A 16,437-nucleotide genomic window follows, 5' to 3' on the forward strand; every position below is an offset into this window, starting at 1 on the left:
GTCCTACTCAGCTCCCTCCCCATAACGCTTTCTCCAGTACATTGATGGCACCATTGGCGCTGCTTCTCTCTCTCATCCAGAATTGGAAAAGTTTACAAATTTTTCTTCCATGTTCAGCCCTGCTGTCACCTTCATCTGGTCCATCTCTGACTTCTCCCTTCCCTTCTTGGCTATCGCTGTTCCATTTCTAAGGATAGGTTGGTTACAAATATCCACCGTTAACCCACTGACTCCCTTAATTATCTTGACTATATATCCTCACACCTTGCTTCCCTTGAAGACTTGATATTGCACTCTCCCAGTTTCTCCATCTCCGTTGTATGTGTTCTGATTACATTACATTACAGTGTGGAAACAGGCCCTTCGGCCCAACAAGTCCACACCGACCCGCCGAAGCGCAACCCATCCATACCCCTACATTTACCCCTGCACCTAACACTACAGGCAATTTAGTGTGGCCAATTCACCTAACCTGCACATTTTTGGAGTATGGGAGGAAACCGGAGCACCCGGAGGAAACCCACGCAGACACGGGGAGAATGTGCAAACTCCACACAGTCAGTCGCCTGAGTCGGGAATTGAACCCGGGTCTCTGGCGCTGTGAGGCAGCAGTGCTAACCACTGTGCCACCGTGCCGCCCACAATGATGATGCCATCTTCCTCAGAACTGACCACCAGTCTTCCCAACCAAGGATTCCCCACCACCCTAACCCTGCAAAATAGTTGACAGGGCCCTCAGCTGTGCCCAATCATCTCCCGCATTTTTGCCCTCACTCCTTCTATTCTCTCCCACAACAATTCCCTCACCCTGTCCTGAATTACCATCCCACCAACATCCACATCTAAAGGACTATAAACCACCAATATTGCCACCTCCAGCGTGTTGTCACTACCACACACATACTCTCCTCCTCTCCTTTGTTAGAACTTCATAGGGACCATTCCCTCCAGGACACTCTGATCCACTCCTCCTCCATTCCTAAAATTACCCCATGGCACCTTCCCAAGTAATCGTAGAAGGTGTAACACTTGCCCATTTACTTCTTCAATCTGCTCTTTACAAGGCTCCAGACATACCTTCTAGGTGAAGTAGCAATTTACCTGTACTTCACTTGATCTAGCCTGCTGTATTCACTGCTCACAATATGGCATCTTTGACATTGGGGAGACAAAATGCAGACTGGATGACTGCTTTGCACAACACCTATGCTTGGTCTGTAAGAGTGACCCTGAGTGTACAGTTACCTGCCAATTCAATACATCACTCAACATTTTTGTCGCAGGTCTGCTGCATTGATTCAGCAAGCCTCAGCACAAGCTCAAAGAACAACATCTCACCTTCTACTTGGGTACCCTACAGCCACTAGTACTCAATATCGAGTCCAATAACTCTAGAACCTGATTCCATACTTCCATGTTCTTTTACTTACCTCAAACCCAGTCTTGTCATGGCATGGGTTGTTTTTAGCACAACCAACCCATTCTCTCCCACTCACAGCTCTCATTATCACTTATTCAGCTTCTCTTCTGTCCTGTTCTGCAAACAATAATCTCTTTGCCTGCCTACCTTTTTCATACTTCTCTCTCTCTCTCTCTCTGAGCTCTATTTCCATCTGTCTACTACTACCATATATACTACTTTTTCCTAGCTGCTAATGGTTCTGATGAAGACTCATGGGATTTAAACATTAACTCTGCTTTCTCTCCACTGATGTTGCCAGACCTGTAGAGTTTTGACAGCAATTTGTTTTTCAGATTTCCAGCATCTCCAATTCTTAGTTTTATTAAAGAGCTCCTCTTCAGAATTCTGAGGAGGAATCAGACCAGACTCAAAATGTTAACTCTGTTTCTCTCACCACAGATGCTGTCAGACCTGCTGAGTTTCTCCAGCATTCTTGTTTTAAGTTCAGATCTCCAACATTTGCACTATTTTGCTTTTCTGATTGTGCAGCACTTTAAGAGGTACAATAGAATCATGTAGCATGGTAACAGACCCTTCAGTCCAATTCATCCATGTAGACCAGACTTTTCCAATCTGGTGTAGTCCCCTGTGCATATCCCTCTAAGCCCTTCCTATTCATATGCCCAACCAGATGCCTTCTAAATGTTGTATTTGAAACTGCCTCCTTCACTTTTTCTGGCAGCTCATTCCATACACGTACCACCTCTGCGTGAAAAAGTTACCCTTCAAGTCCTTCTTAAATCTTTCCCCTCTCTTCTTAAACCTATATCCTCTAATGGGTATCATGTATAGTCTGGAAGCCACACTGTGGGAGAGATGAGAATGCAGAAGAGGTTTATGATGAAGGCCCATAAAAGAGGAACTTCAGTTATGAAAGAAGATTGGAAAATTTTGGAACTTTAGCCTGAACGTCTTGATTAATATCTCAGTACAAGCCCTGTCAAGCCTTCCAGCCCAGTTGACCCTGCAAAGTCAAAATTGGGAGAGCTATCTCACATTTAAGCAACAACCTAACACAGTCATACTCACAGAATCATACCTTCTAGACAATATCCCAGATGAAATGTCAACTTTCCTGCTCCTTGGATGCTGCCTGGCTGCTGTGCATTTCCAGCACTACACTCTTCGACAGTATCCCAGACACCACCATCATCATTCTTGGATATGACCCATCTCATGGACAGATCCAGCAGTGGTGACAGCACAGTGGTGTACAATGGGGAGGGAATTGCCTAGGAGTCTTCAACATTGACTCCAGATCTCATGAAGTCTCAGGTTAAACATAGGTTAGAAAATCTCCTTGCTATTTATCACATAATGTACTCCCTCGACTGATGAATCAGTACTCCACCATTATAACCACATCTGGAGGGGGCAGTGAGGGTTCAAGTGTTCAAAATGTACTCTGTGTGGGTACTTCAATGTCCACCATCAAGACTGGCTCAATTGCAGCATTACTGATGGAGCTGGTGGAATCCTAAAGCTGCTAGACTGGGTCTGTGGCTGGTGATGAGAATACCAACAAGAGGGAAACACATACTTGACCTCATCCACACTAATCTGCTGGCTGCAAATACATCTGTTCATGACAGTATCAGTGAGAGTGATGACTGCACGGTCCTTGTGGAGATGAAATCATGCCTTCACTTTGAGAATATCATGTTGTGTGGCACTACCACTATGCCAAATGTGACTGACTTTGAATAGATCGAGCAACTCAAGACTAGGCTTCTATAAGACTCTGTGGGCCATCAACAGCTGTACCATCAAGCCAGGGTATCAACCCTGGTTCAATGGAGATTGTAGGAGGCCATGTCAGGAACAGCATCAGGCATACCTAAATCAAGTGTCAATCTGATGAATCTATCAAACAGGACTACATGTATGCCAAACAGCATAAGCAGCAAGTGATAGACAGAATTAAATGGTCCCACAACCAGTAGATCTGCAGTCTTGCCACATTCAATCATGAATGGTGGAGGTCAATTAAACAATTCACTGGTGGAGGGGGCTTTTAAAATACCCCCATTCTCAATGATGGAAGAAGTCAACACATTTTGCAAAAGATATAGCTGAAACATTTACATAAGCAGTGCCAAGTTGATGATCCATCTTCACTTCCTCAAGTGGTCCCCAGCATCACAGATACTAGTCTCCAGCCAATTTGATTCACTCCACGTGATATTAAGAAGCACTGGATATTGTAAGGTATGTGGGCATTCACATTCTGGCAATAGTCGACTGAGTGAGGTATCAAGGACCCTGGAAAAACTGAAATCAATGTGTATCGGGGCAACCTCTCTGCTGGTTAGAGTCATATATGACACATCGAAAAATGGTTGTGATTGTTGAAGGCCGGTCATTTCAGTTCCAGGACATCTCTGCAGGAGTTCCTCAGGGTAATGTCCTAGGCCCAACCATCTTCAGCTATTTCATCAATGACCTTCCCCCCATCATAAGGTCAGAGTGGGAATGTCCACTCATGAGTGCACAAAATTCAGCACCATTTGCAACTCCTCAGACATTGAAAAATCCATTGTCAAATCAAGTAAATCTGGACAATATCCAGATTTGGGCTGACAAGTGCCATCTCTAATAAGAGACAATCTAACCACCACCCCTTGATATTCAATAGATCACTGAATCCTGAACAATCAAAAGCCTGGCAGTTGCCATTGACCAGAAATTCAACTGGACTTGCCACATAAACATAGTGGCGAGAAGAGCAGGTTAGCAGCTAGGAATACTATGGTGAGTAACTCACTTCCTGATTCCCCAAAACCTGTCCAGCATCTACAATGTCAGGAGTGTGATGGAATACTCCCTACTTGGCTGAATGGGTGCAGCTCCACCAACTCTCAAGAAGCTTGACACCATCCAGGATAAGGCAGCCCGCTTGACTGGCATCACATCCATATCATCCACTCCCTCCACCACCAACGTTCAGTAGCAGCAGTGTGTACTATCTACATGATGCACAGCAGAAATTCACCAAAGACCCTTGGATAGCATCTTTGAAACCCATGGTCACTTTCATCTAGAAGGATAAGGGTAGTAGGTACCACCACTTGCAAGTTCCCTTTCAAGTCACTCACCATCTGACTTGAAAAATATAGCACAGTTCAGTATTCTTAGGTAAAATTCCTGGAACTCCCACTCTAACATCTCCCTGAAGAACTGCAGCTGTTCAAGAAAGCACTTTCTTTAGGGCAACTAGGAATGAACAATAAATGCTGGCAGGCCAGTGATGCCCTGACCCTATCAGTGAACTAAAGGAAGGTATGTTTGAATTGGTTTTGCTCTAATCAAATTATTAACACTGTCCTTTTATTTCTGGGCAGGATTTCTTGAACAGGGTCTGCTGGTTAAAGACTTGAAGAAGTTGCAAGACCATTGTATAAAAACTCTGCAGTTTAAGTTGGATATCATTGCAGTCTTACCCACCGACCTGGGTTACTTGGCAGTAGGATTCCATTACCCAGAGCTTCGATTCAATCGCCTGCTGAAATTGCCACGTGTGTTTGAGTTTTGTGATCGGACAGAGACCAGAACAAATTACCCAAATGTCTTTCGAATCGGCAACCTGTTGCTGTATCTGCTGATTATCATTCACTGGAATGCCTGCCTTTACTATGCCATCTCCAAAAACATTGGCTTTGGCTCAGATAGCTGGGTCTATCCCAACATCTCAGACCCTTACCATGGCTATCTGGCAAGAGAATATATTTACTGCCTGTATTGGTCGACTCTGACGCTCACCACCATAGGGGAAACCCCACCACCAGTCCTTGATGTGGAGTTCTTGTTTGTGGTGTTCGATTTCCTGGTGGGAGTGCTGATCTTTGCCACCATTGTGGGTAACGTAGGTTCAATGATATCCAACATGAATGCATCCCGTGCAGATTTCCAGGCCAAGGTTGATGCCATCAAGCACTACATGCAGTTCAGAAAGGTCAGCAAGGAGGTGGAGACCCGCGTTATTAAATGGTTCGACTATCTCTGGGCGAACAAGAAAACTGTTGACGAATCTGATGTGCTAAAAGGTCTGCCAGACAAACTGAAAGCAGAAATTGCCATAAATGTGCATCTGGACACCCTCAAGAAGGTGAGAATCTTTCAGGACTGTGAGGCTGGCTTCCTCGTGGAATTGGTGCTGAAGCTCAGACCCCAGGTTTTTAGCCCTGGGGATTATATCTGTCGCAAGGGGGACATTGGGAAAGAGATGTACATCATCAAGGAAGGAAAATTGGCAGTAGTGGCAGATGATGGGGTGACACAGTACGTCACCCTGACTGCAGGCAGCTGCTTCGGAGAGATCAGTATCTTAAACATCCAGGGCAGCAAAATGGGCAACAGAAGGACAGCAAATATCCGGAGCATTGGGTACTCTGATCTCTTCCGTCTTTCAAAAGATGACCTAATGGAAGCCTTGGTCGAGTTTCCAGAAGCTAAGAAGGTTCTCGAAGAGCGAGGCAAGGAGATTTTGCTAAAAGAAGGATTGTTGGATGAAGGGCATGTGGAGGTGGTCATGGGCGTGAAAGACATGGAGGAAAAAGTAGAAAGACTTGAATCAAACCTTGATTCCTTGCAGACACGGTTTGCCAGGCTGTTGAATGAATACGACTCAACTCAGCAGAAATTCAAACAGAGAATCACAAACATTGAAAAGAAACTAAAGCAGCTCGATATTGAGTATGTCTCTGATGGTTTGGACAGTGTGAGTGAGACTGAAGGAAGTAAAAATGAGAATGATAAGCACTGAAGAAGTTGCTGTGTCCACTTAAACATACTGAAGGCGGATACAACTCAGTTGACAGCTCAGCATACTGGGCTAGGAGACCAAGACATTTATAAGCTGTCATCAAATATTGTCCCATTTCTCATTTGCCGACCGCTCAAAAGAATCTTCAGTGCTCAACTTAGAGTCAGTGCTGCATATTTCACTCCCCTCTCTACTGATTGCTTCTCTCTGTGTTGCTACCGCTCATCATCTTGCTGCTGCTGGTCACAGGTTTGGTGGAAAATGTGGGGTAATGACAGAGAAAAATAAAAACAAAGAAATAAATAAGGAGATGGTGACAGATGAAGTGAAGGATTTAAAAGGACATGGATGTAGGGAGATGATCTCTGCAATTTGCCTGGAAGGTTTTAGTTTTATTTTTCATGGAGTTTTGTTTCTCAAAGTAAATGATTTCAAATAAAGTGAGACTTAAAAGTGAACAGAAATATCAGGATAGATTCACATAATTTCCAAGTGATAGGTCAGACATGTTTCTCACTTTGTTAATTTCATTCACACAAGGGTATATTGAGCTTACTGTGCAACTTTATTGGAAAGCAAATGGAAATTACAAAAGGAAACTATCAAAAATAATTATCCAAATATTCTACAGACACATAAATGATTAAAAGAAATTGAGATAAGGATTGACCCTCATAGGAATTATACAACAATCTCTCGGGTGATGACAACGAATAGCAAAATAGGAAATTTCTGGGAAATTGATTGGGGGAGGGGGTAATGTTATTTAGAAGAGATCAAAAACAGTTATCACGATGTTTAAAAAGGAAAGACAATTGATAAATTAATCAAACAAAGATTCTAAAGTTCTGGACGGATTACATCTATATAGAATTAAAGGTTTGGGAAGGGAAACAAAGACAATAGTGTCACAGGGCCACTAATTTGCTATATAAATTTAGAAAAGGGAACTAGTTCAGACAACGGTCAATAACTAAACTTAACCTTGGTGGGAAGGTTATCATATCTTTACTCAAAGGTGGGATGGGGAGGATACAAAAATGGAGATAGTATCATGTTTTTAGATAGCGAGTCAGTTAATGCAGTAAGAAGGGATGATATCTTGGCAGGATCATCAAATTAAGCTTTGTTAGTATAAGTTCGAAATAAAAACTGTGCAGTCACATGGTGATGAGTGCATTATAAATTCCCAGTCAGTAAGCAATTGAGGAGCAGATATTATTTCGCGGTTTGGATCAGAGATTGGCTAGCTGAAAGAAGACAGAGGGTGGTGGTTGATGGGAAATGTTCACCCTGGAGTTCAGTTACTAGTGGTGTACTGCAATGATCTGTTTTGGGGCACTGTAATTTGTCATTTTATAAACGACCTGGGTGCGGGCATAGAAGATGGGTTAGTAAATTTGGGGATGACACTAAGGGTACAGTTGTAGATAGTGCCGAAAGGTGTTGTATGTTACAGAGGGACATGGATAAGCTACAGAGCTGGGCTAAGAGGTGGCAAATGGAGTTTAATACTGAAAAGTGTGAGATGATTGACTGTGGAAGGAGAAACAGGAATGCAGAGTATTGGCTAATGGTAAGATTCTTGGTTGTGTAGATGAGCAGAGAGATCTTGGTGTCCATGTACATAGATTCCTCAAAGTTGCCACACAGGTTGATAGGGCTGTTAAGAAGGTTAGCTTTTATTGGTAGAGAGATTGAGCTTGGAACCACGAGGTCATGCTGCAGCTGTTCAAAACTCTGGTGCGGCCGCACTTGGAGTATTGCGTTCAGTTCTGGTCACCGCATTATAGGAAGGATGTGGAAGCTTTGGAAAGGGTTCAGAGGATATGTATGGAGGGAATTTCTTGCAAGGAAAGTTGAGGGACGTGAGGCTGTTTTCGTTACAGAGAAGAAGGTTGAGAGGTGACTTAATTGAGATATATAAGGTAATCAGTGGGTTAGATTGGGTGGGATGATCATAGTACAAAATGTATCAATGAACTTGTTGAAATGTATTCTGGAAAGCTTTCTTTGTCAACATATAGATGGTCCTACAAGTGACCTAATGCTGGACCTAATTCTGGGAAATAAGCCAGACAAATATTCAAGGTGACAGTGTGGGAGTGTTTTAATGATCATGACCACAACACTGAACATTTTAAGTTTATTATGGAAAAGGAGAGAGATCGTCTGTAAAAAAGGGTTTGGACTAAGGTAAAGCAGATTTTATTAAAATAGAACTATGGAATCATACAACACAGAAGCATACCTTTGATCCAACCTGTCCATGCTGTCCAGGTTTCCCAAACTAAACAAGCGCCATTTGCCTATATTTGGCCCATATTCCTCTACACCCTTCCAAATCATGTACCTGTCCAAATGTCTTTTAAATATTGTAGCTGCCATTTCATTATCATACCAACCCAATCTACAAATTTGCCGGTTTGTGAATAATGATGCAGAACTATGTATTATCAACAAGTATTATTTGCGAGCTAAGCACAGATGAGTTATTTCACAAGGAACACTTACATCTAAAATGAGGCATCCATCTCTTCTGTAGAAGTGTGGTGCTGGAAAAGCACAGCTAGTCAAGCAGCATCTAAGGAACAGGAGAGTCGATGTTTCGGGTATAAGTTCTTCGTCAAGAATGTGGGGTGGGGTGGGACAGGGGCGCTGAGAGATAAATGGAAGGGGGTCGGACTCGGGGGAAGGTAGCTGGGACTGTGAAAGGTAGATGAAGGTGGGGGGATGATGGTGATAGGTTGGAGAGGAGGGTGGAGTGGATAGGAGGGAAGGAAGATGGACAGGTAGGACAGTTCAAGAGGGCGGTGCCAAGTTGGAAGGTTGGATCTGGAATAAGGTGGGGGGAGGGGAGATCAGAAATCGACATTGATCCCATTTGATTGGAGGGTCCGAAGGCAGAAATGAGGTGTTCTTCCTCCAGGCATTGGGTGGCTAGAATTTGGCGTTGGAGTAAGTCCAGGATTTGTTTGTCCTTGGCGGAGTGGAAGGGGAGTTGAAGAGTTCGGCCACAGGGCAGTGGGGTTGATTAGTACATGTGTCCTTGCTTCTGTATGCCTTCTAATTCAAATCTGAGAGTCGGAAAACTAATTCGGTGCAAGCTTCATTCCCAATTTTTTGAACATACATCAAAATCACAGCATCATTATTGCTTAAATATTAGTCTTTGTCAAGCTGTTTCACATTTTCGCAAAGCAAACAATAAAAATTTGCTGTACTACTGAAGTGGAGCATTACAGTCACAAGCCAGCGCTACTCGTGGTTTAAAACAATAATTCCCTCACCATTAATGCCCATAGGAATCCACTGAACTCCAATCACCAGAAACATCAAGACTACTGTGAAATTTAACATTTGTTTTACTTTTACAAATTATGATTTTATTGCACGAAGCTAAAATGGTAATGGAATTCCTTTAATCCTATTTTTCTTCTAGAATGGGGAATATACATGGAACTGCCTCTTTTAAACCAACATGTTAAATATCGACAGACAGTGCTCGAATACACAAAGTATCTGACAACAATTTTAACTCAATTCTACTCCACTGAAAACTTCTCATCCTCATTACTTGGTTCAAGCAAAGTTAATGAAATCAAACTCCCTCTTCATAGTTAAGGTAACTTCCAGTGTCTGAGTGTCTGAGTTGAAACGCGCTTTTCCATTCTTACTATCGACTGGATGAGGCAGGTGCAATCCCAGTTTACTGCAAAACAATAGAGATAACTACAGTAAGATGGCAGACTGAGGACAGCTGTTTTATAAATCTATGAATGACTACTAATTTGAGATTATTGCCATCAGAGATGTCCCCCCTTTTCATTCTCTGGCAATGGATCTACCTTCCCTCACCTTGCTCTCTGTGATCAGAGACCTCTACTCCCATTTTTTGTGATCAGAAACCACCACCCCTCCTGCTCCATGCCTGCTGTCAAGTACAGGAGCAGGGATGTCTTGCTGCAACTGCATAGGGCCTTAGTGAATATGATGTGCAGATATGGAGGGAGGTTCACCAGATTCCTGGGATGGCAGGACTGACGTATGAATAGAGACTGATTCAATTAATACTGTATTCACCAGAGTTTAGGAAAATGAAGGGGACATCTCAAGAAAACATATAAAATTCTTAACAACTCGACAGGTTAAACAAAAACAGAAAATGTTCGAGAAACTCAGCAGGTGTAGTAGCATCTATGGACAAAAGACATAATAAGATGATAAGTTATAGGTGCAGAATTAGGCCATTCAGGCCATTGAGTCTACTCCACCATTCGATCATGGCGGATATGTTTCTCAAACTCATTCTCCTGCCTTCTCCCTGTAACCCTTATTTGTCTGACTGAGGAAGAACAAATCCATCTCTGTCTTAAATATATTCAATGACTTGACCTCCACATGAGTTTCCACATATAAACCAGCCTCCAGCTGAAAAATTCCTCCTCATCTCAGTTTTAAAGAGTTGCCCCTTCAGTTGGAGGCTGTGCCTTCAGATTCGAGTGGAAACATCTTCTCAACGTGCACCTAATCCAGGCCTCTCAGTATTCTGTAAGCTTCAATGAGATTCCCCTTCATCCTTCTAAACTCCATTGGGTACAAAGCCCTCAACTACTGCTCATATGACGAGCCCTTACAGGATCATTCTTGTTAACCTTCTCTGTACCCCAAACTGCACACAATATTCCAAATGCATTCTGACTAGAACCTTATACAGCCTCTGTACTACATCTCTACTCTTGTAATAAATACAAACATTGCATTTGCCTTCCCAACTTCTTCATGCCACTCAATATCGAAAACTCCGAAGAAGATGGAATAATGAAGGGTGGAAAAGGCTAAGGACATGGTGCTCCTTGCTATCTAAAGTAAAGGACCTCAGTAGGATGTTCCTTTAGCCACCTTCTGGCTGGCCAGCTGGTCAGTGGATGGTAGGGGATTAATACTCGCAGAAGGGGGCTTTAGCCAGGAGAAGAAAGAAACTGGAGAGCTAAAGACTTTCAAGACAGTTATTACAAAAATGAGATTTAGCAAAAATGAGAAGGGATACAACAGAGGATTTAAAAGGATGGTTGACACTAAAAAAGATGAAGGCCCAGCAAAACTTATGCTATCAGTCTTGAATATAGATAGAAAGGAAAATGCATTTATACAATGCCTTCCACACCACTAAAACACTCAAAGCACTTTACAAACTATAAAGTACTTCGGGGTTGGTGGAATACACCTTCATCATTTGGGAATGCAATAGGCAATTTGTCTGCAGCAAATTCGTACAAACCTACTGTGATGCTTCAATCACAAGAAATCACCCAAATTCTCAACATTGCACTTTAGGAAGACCAGCTGCTTTACACTGGTAAGTTAATTTCCAATCAAACATTTGCAATAAACTGAGAACTGAGTATCTGAATGTGTTAAATTGACAAAGGGCTGGGTGGAATCGAGAGTGTGTAGCTGGAAAAGCACAGCAGGCAAGGCAGCATCCGAGGAGCTGGAGAATCGACATTTCGGGCATTAGCCCTTCATCAGGAACGAGACTTGTAGGCCGGGGGCAGAGAGATAAATGGGAGGGGGGTGGGGTTGGGGGGAAGGAGCTGGGAAAGCGATAGGTGGATGAAGGTGAGGGAGAAGGTGATAGGTCAAAGGGGGTAGTGATAGACAGATCGGGAGGGTGGCACCGAGTTGGAGGCTTGGGACTGGGATAATGTGGAGGGGAGGGGAAATGAGGAAGCTGTTGAAATCCACATTTATCCCTTGTGGTTGCAGTGTGCCAAAGTGAAATATGATGCGTTCTTCCTCCAGTGGTAACGGTTTGACAGAGGAGGAAGCCCAGGGCCTGCATGTCCTTGATGGAATGGGAGGGGGAGTTGAAGTGTTCAGCCACAGGGCGGTGGGGTTGGTGGGAGCGGGTGTCCCAGAGATGTTCTCTGAAATGATCCACAAGAAGGCGTCCTGTCTCCTTGATGTAGAGGAGACCACACAGAGTGCAACAGTTGCAGTAAATGACATAGGTAGAGGTAAATTTCTAACGGATGTGGAAGGATCCCTTAGGACCTTGGACAGAGGTGAGGGGAGTGATGTGGACACAGGTTTTGCACTTCCTGCGGTGCAGGGAAAGGTGCCAGGAGTGGGGTGTGGACCTGACATGGGAGTCGTGGAGGAAATGGTCTTTTCGGAACGTGGATAGAGGTGGGGAGGGAAATATATCCCTAGTGGTGGGATCCGTTTGGAGGTGGCAGAAGTGGCAGAGGATGATGCGTTGTATGCAGAGGTTGGTGGGGTAAAAGGTGAGGACCCGGGTGGTTCTGCCCTTGTTGTGTTGGGAGGAGTGGGGTTCAAGGGCCGTGGTGCGTGAAGTGGAGGAGATGCGCTGGAGGGCATTGTCAACCACGTCGGAAGGGAAGTTGCAATTGTGGAAGAAGGCGGCCATCTGGGACTTTCTGAGGTGGAATTGGTCATCCTGGGAACAGATGCGGCGGAGGAAAAGGAATTTGAAATAAGGGTTGGTGTTTTTACAGGAGGTAGCATGGGAGGAGATGTAGTCTCGGTAGCTGTGGGAGTTGGTGTGCTTGGAGTATATGTCTGCAGTTTTTCAATCACCAGAGACTGCGATGGAGACATCCAAGAAGTGGCAGAAGGTTTCTGAGATGGTCCAGGTGAATTTGAGGTTGGGGTGGAAGGTGTTGGTAAAGTTGATGAACTGTTCAACCGCCTCATGGGAGCATGAGGCGGCACCGATGTAGTCATTGATGTCGCAGAGGAACAGGTTGTTGTGGGGGTGGGAGGTCGGTGCCGGTGTAACTGCAGAAGATGGACTGTTCCACATGTCCAACAAACAGGCAGGCATAGCTGGGTCCTATGTGGGTGCCCATGGCTACCCCTTTGGTTTAGAGAAAGTGGGAGGATTGGAAGGAGAAGTTGTTAAGGGTGAGGACCAGTTCAGCCAGGCAGATGAGTGTGTTGGTGGAAGGGTACTTGTTGGAACTGCATGAAAGGAAGAAACAGAGGACTTAGAGACCTTCGTTGTGGCGGATCGATGTGTACAGGGACTGGCTGTCCATGGTGAAGATGAGGCGTTGGGTGCTGGGGAAATGAAAATCTTGAAGGAGGGTAAAGGGTGGGGTGTTCCTGGACTAAGGGGGAACAGGACAGTGTCGAGTTAGGAAGAGATGAGTTCAGTGGGACAGGCACAGGCTGAGAGAATGGGTTGGCCGGGGCAGTCTGGTTTCTGAATCTTAGGAAGGAGGTGGAATCGGGCAGTGCGGGGTTCACGGACAATGAGGTTGGAGGCTAGTGGAGACTATACCTCCTCCCACCCTACCTCCTGTAAAAATGCCATCCCTTATTCCCAATTTCTCCACCTCCGTTGCATTTGGTCCCAGGATGACCAATTCCACCTCAGAAAGTCCTGGATGGGCTCCTTCTTCCACAATTGCAACTTCCCTTCTCACATGGTTGACAGTGCCTTCCAGCGCATCCCCTCAACTTTGTGCATCATTGCCGTTGATCTCCACTTCCCACACCTCCAAACGGACCCCACCACCAGAGATATATTTCCCTCCCCACTCCTTTCAGCATTCTGAAAAGACCATTCCCTCTGTGACTCCCTCGTCAGGTCCACATCCCCCACCAGCCCACACACCACTCCTGGCACCTTTCCCTGTCACCACAGGAAGTGCAAAACCTGCACCCACACCACTCCCCTCACCACCTTCCAAGGCCCCAAGGGATCCTTCCACATCAGTCAGAAATCTATCTGTACCTCTACCAATGTCATCTACTGCATCCATTGCATCCGGTGTGGTCTCCTCTACATTGGGGAGACAGGATGCTTTCTTGCGGATCGTGTCAGAGAACATCTCTGGGACACCCGCACCCACCAACCCCACCATCTTGTGGCTGAACACTTCAACTCTTCCTCCCGCTCCGTCAAGGACATGCAGGCCCTGAGTCTCCTCCACTGCCAAACCATTACCACCTGACGCATGGAGGAGGAACGTCTCATATTCCGCCTTGGGACTTTGCAACCACACGAGTTAAGTGTGGATTTCAACAGCTTCCTCATTTCCCCTCCCTCCACATTATCCCAGTCCCAAGCCTCCAATTTGGCACCATCCTCCGGACCCATCCATCACTCTTCCCTCTGACCTATCATCTTGTCCTTCACCTTCATCCACCTATCATTTTCCTAGCTACTTTCCTCCCAACAACACTTCTCTCCCATTTATCTCTCAGCCCCGACCATAAGTCTCATTCCTGATGAAGGATTTATGCCCGAAACGTTGATTCTCCTGTTCCTCGGATGCTGCCTGACCTGCTGTGCTTTTCATGCGCTTCACTCTCGACTTTGAGCTCCAGCATCTGCAGTCCTCACTTTCTCCAAGAGACTAGGTGGAACTTAGTAAGATTTGGGGTTTAGTTACCAGTGCAAGTTGAAAATGCAGGACTTGCCTTGTATCTCTTCACCCACAGCCTCAGGTGGACTTGCTGATGTTTCACAGGAAGACCTTACTTCAGCAAAGTCTTTCACTTACTAGTCTGGTGATCGAAGAGCAAGAAACCGTTCTTTAATGTCCAGAGTGACATCTGTTGGTTTGCAATCTGGCAGCTTGATTTTGATCTGAAAAACAGTTTTGAAAACAGCAATCAAAAGTTGTCTACAGTAGATTCAATGATTCAAAAAACTGAAATAATTTCAGTATTTTTGTTTCTATTTGCTTCTTTTATTCATCACAACCGTTCTCAAGACTCTTCACATCCAGCTCAGTAGTAATCTATATTCCACTATCACCGGTGCTAATGTCTCTTTCTTTGGCTCAAATGTAGGTGTAAAGGAAAATTTCCATTCTGACTTTGATAAGGTCCTTGCTCATCAAAAGAAAGAGAAGATCATCTTTATGGGGACTTTAATCCCAGAGTTGGCCATAACTCTGATATCTGGGTAGGAATCATTGAGTAAAATAGTGCAGGAGGAGCCAATACTGCTGACAAAATATGCCTGGTGTGACATCATTATAACAAACATTCTTCTCTATCAGGAGGAGAAATACAAAATTACATGGAGATGTTTCACATCAAAGCACTGGCACTGCCTGCATCACGTGTCCTTCTACGATCCAAAACTCCAAGTGATGTTTGTATCACTGATTCATGAAAGGAACTGATGCCTACTGCATAAATTGTCAAATCAGAGATGAGCATTCACCCAGCACCAAGACAGAAACAGTCCAGAGGAAGCAGATCAATGTCTCAGACCTAAAGCTGCCAGGACACGAATAGGAATTCCAAGTGCAATGCATATCCAAACCAGAAAGTCTTCAAACATTCAACTTAATTCCAGAATTCCAGAATAGTCTGAACAAATAAGGTTAGCTGTACTAGACCTTAGTGCCCAGATCTTTGGGATTGAGCATCATCGTTATCAGCATTAACTAGACGAAAACAGCGCTGAAATGTGTGCCCTCCTCAAACAAAGATGAGCAGCCCTCATTGACACATCAATCCAAGAACAAAGGTCTTGAAGGCAGCATTGCAACAGCACGAGACTGATATTCAAATATAGATCTAGAAAATAAAGCACGTGATAGGAAGAGAAATCCCGAAAGATCCAAATTATACTGATCAAAAGATGTGAAGCTTTTCTGAAGAAGTCTCCATTCACAGGTGATTCCCTAGTGCCTACAGGTAAACCGCTATTGATGGCAGAACTGCAACGATCAAACAAATGAAAAACAAGTCTGCGATCCTGGTAAGTGTCAGCTGAAGTCTGCAACGTTGGTGGACTTTTACTCACGTCAAGACTCTGCACACCCATCCTGCAGATTTGAGAGGTGGAGGGGCTCTCCCAACCCTGTCATCAGGAATATGACAATCTTCAAGAAGGGAGGTACATCACACTGTGGAAATTAACAATGTACTTCCCTCCTTTCCATAGCAGGGAAAATTCTGAAATCACATTCGCCTGAATTGCCTATTTCCTATGACTGAGGAAATTCTGTCACAGATACTGTGTAGCTTTAGACCTGCCAGAGGAACCTCTGATACTGTTGTTGTTGCCAGACAGATCCAAGAAAAAGGTGGAGAAGAGCACTAGGAACTCTTCAAAGCATTCATCAACTGAACAAAAGCTGGTTCACTTGGTGCTGGTGAGGGTCTGTGAATTGTGCTCCAGGAATTTGGATATTCAAGAAACCTTATCACAATCCTGCAA

At 44.4% G+C, this 16,437-nt stretch overlaps 2 protein-coding genes across 3 annotated transcripts in view; one reads left to right on the plus strand and one right to left on the minus strand.

The window, feature by feature from the left end:
* LOC122557042 (cyclic nucleotide-gated olfactory channel-like) overlaps positions 1-7,526 on the plus strand; it is a 91,306-nt gene extending 83,780 nt beyond the window's left edge. Inside the window, exon 9 of the mRNA XM_043704274.1 lies at positions 4,804-7,526. Within this exon, the coding sequence (XP_043560209.1) occupies positions 4,804-6,224 (1,421 nt within the window). The 3' untranslated portion in view covers positions 6,225-7,526. The remainder of the gene's footprint in view (positions 1-4,803) is intronic.
* A 1,504-nt stretch (positions 7,527-9,030) lies between these two features.
* dnaaf6 (dynein axonemal assembly factor 6) overlaps positions 9,031-16,437 on the minus strand; it is a 63,786-nt gene continuing 56,379 nt past the window's right edge. For both annotated transcript variants that reach the window (XM_043704279.1, XM_043704280.1), the window contains exons 6-7: positions 14,762-14,847; positions 9,031-9,936 (exon numbers count right to left, since the gene is read on the minus strand). In XM_043704279.1, the coding sequence (XP_043560214.1) occupies positions 9,807-9,936; positions 14,762-14,847 (216 nt within the window). In that variant the 3' untranslated portion in view covers positions 9,031-9,806. The remainder of the gene's footprint in view (positions 9,937-14,761; positions 14,848-16,437) is intronic.

Source organism: Chiloscyllium plagiosum, chromosome 15 (genome assembly GCF_004010195.1).
Source record: "Chiloscyllium plagiosum isolate BGI_BamShark_2017 chromosome 15, ASM401019v2, whole genome shotgun sequence".
NCBI classification, from domain to species: domain Eukaryota; kingdom Metazoa; phylum Chordata; class Chondrichthyes; order Orectolobiformes; family Hemiscylliidae; genus Chiloscyllium; species Chiloscyllium plagiosum.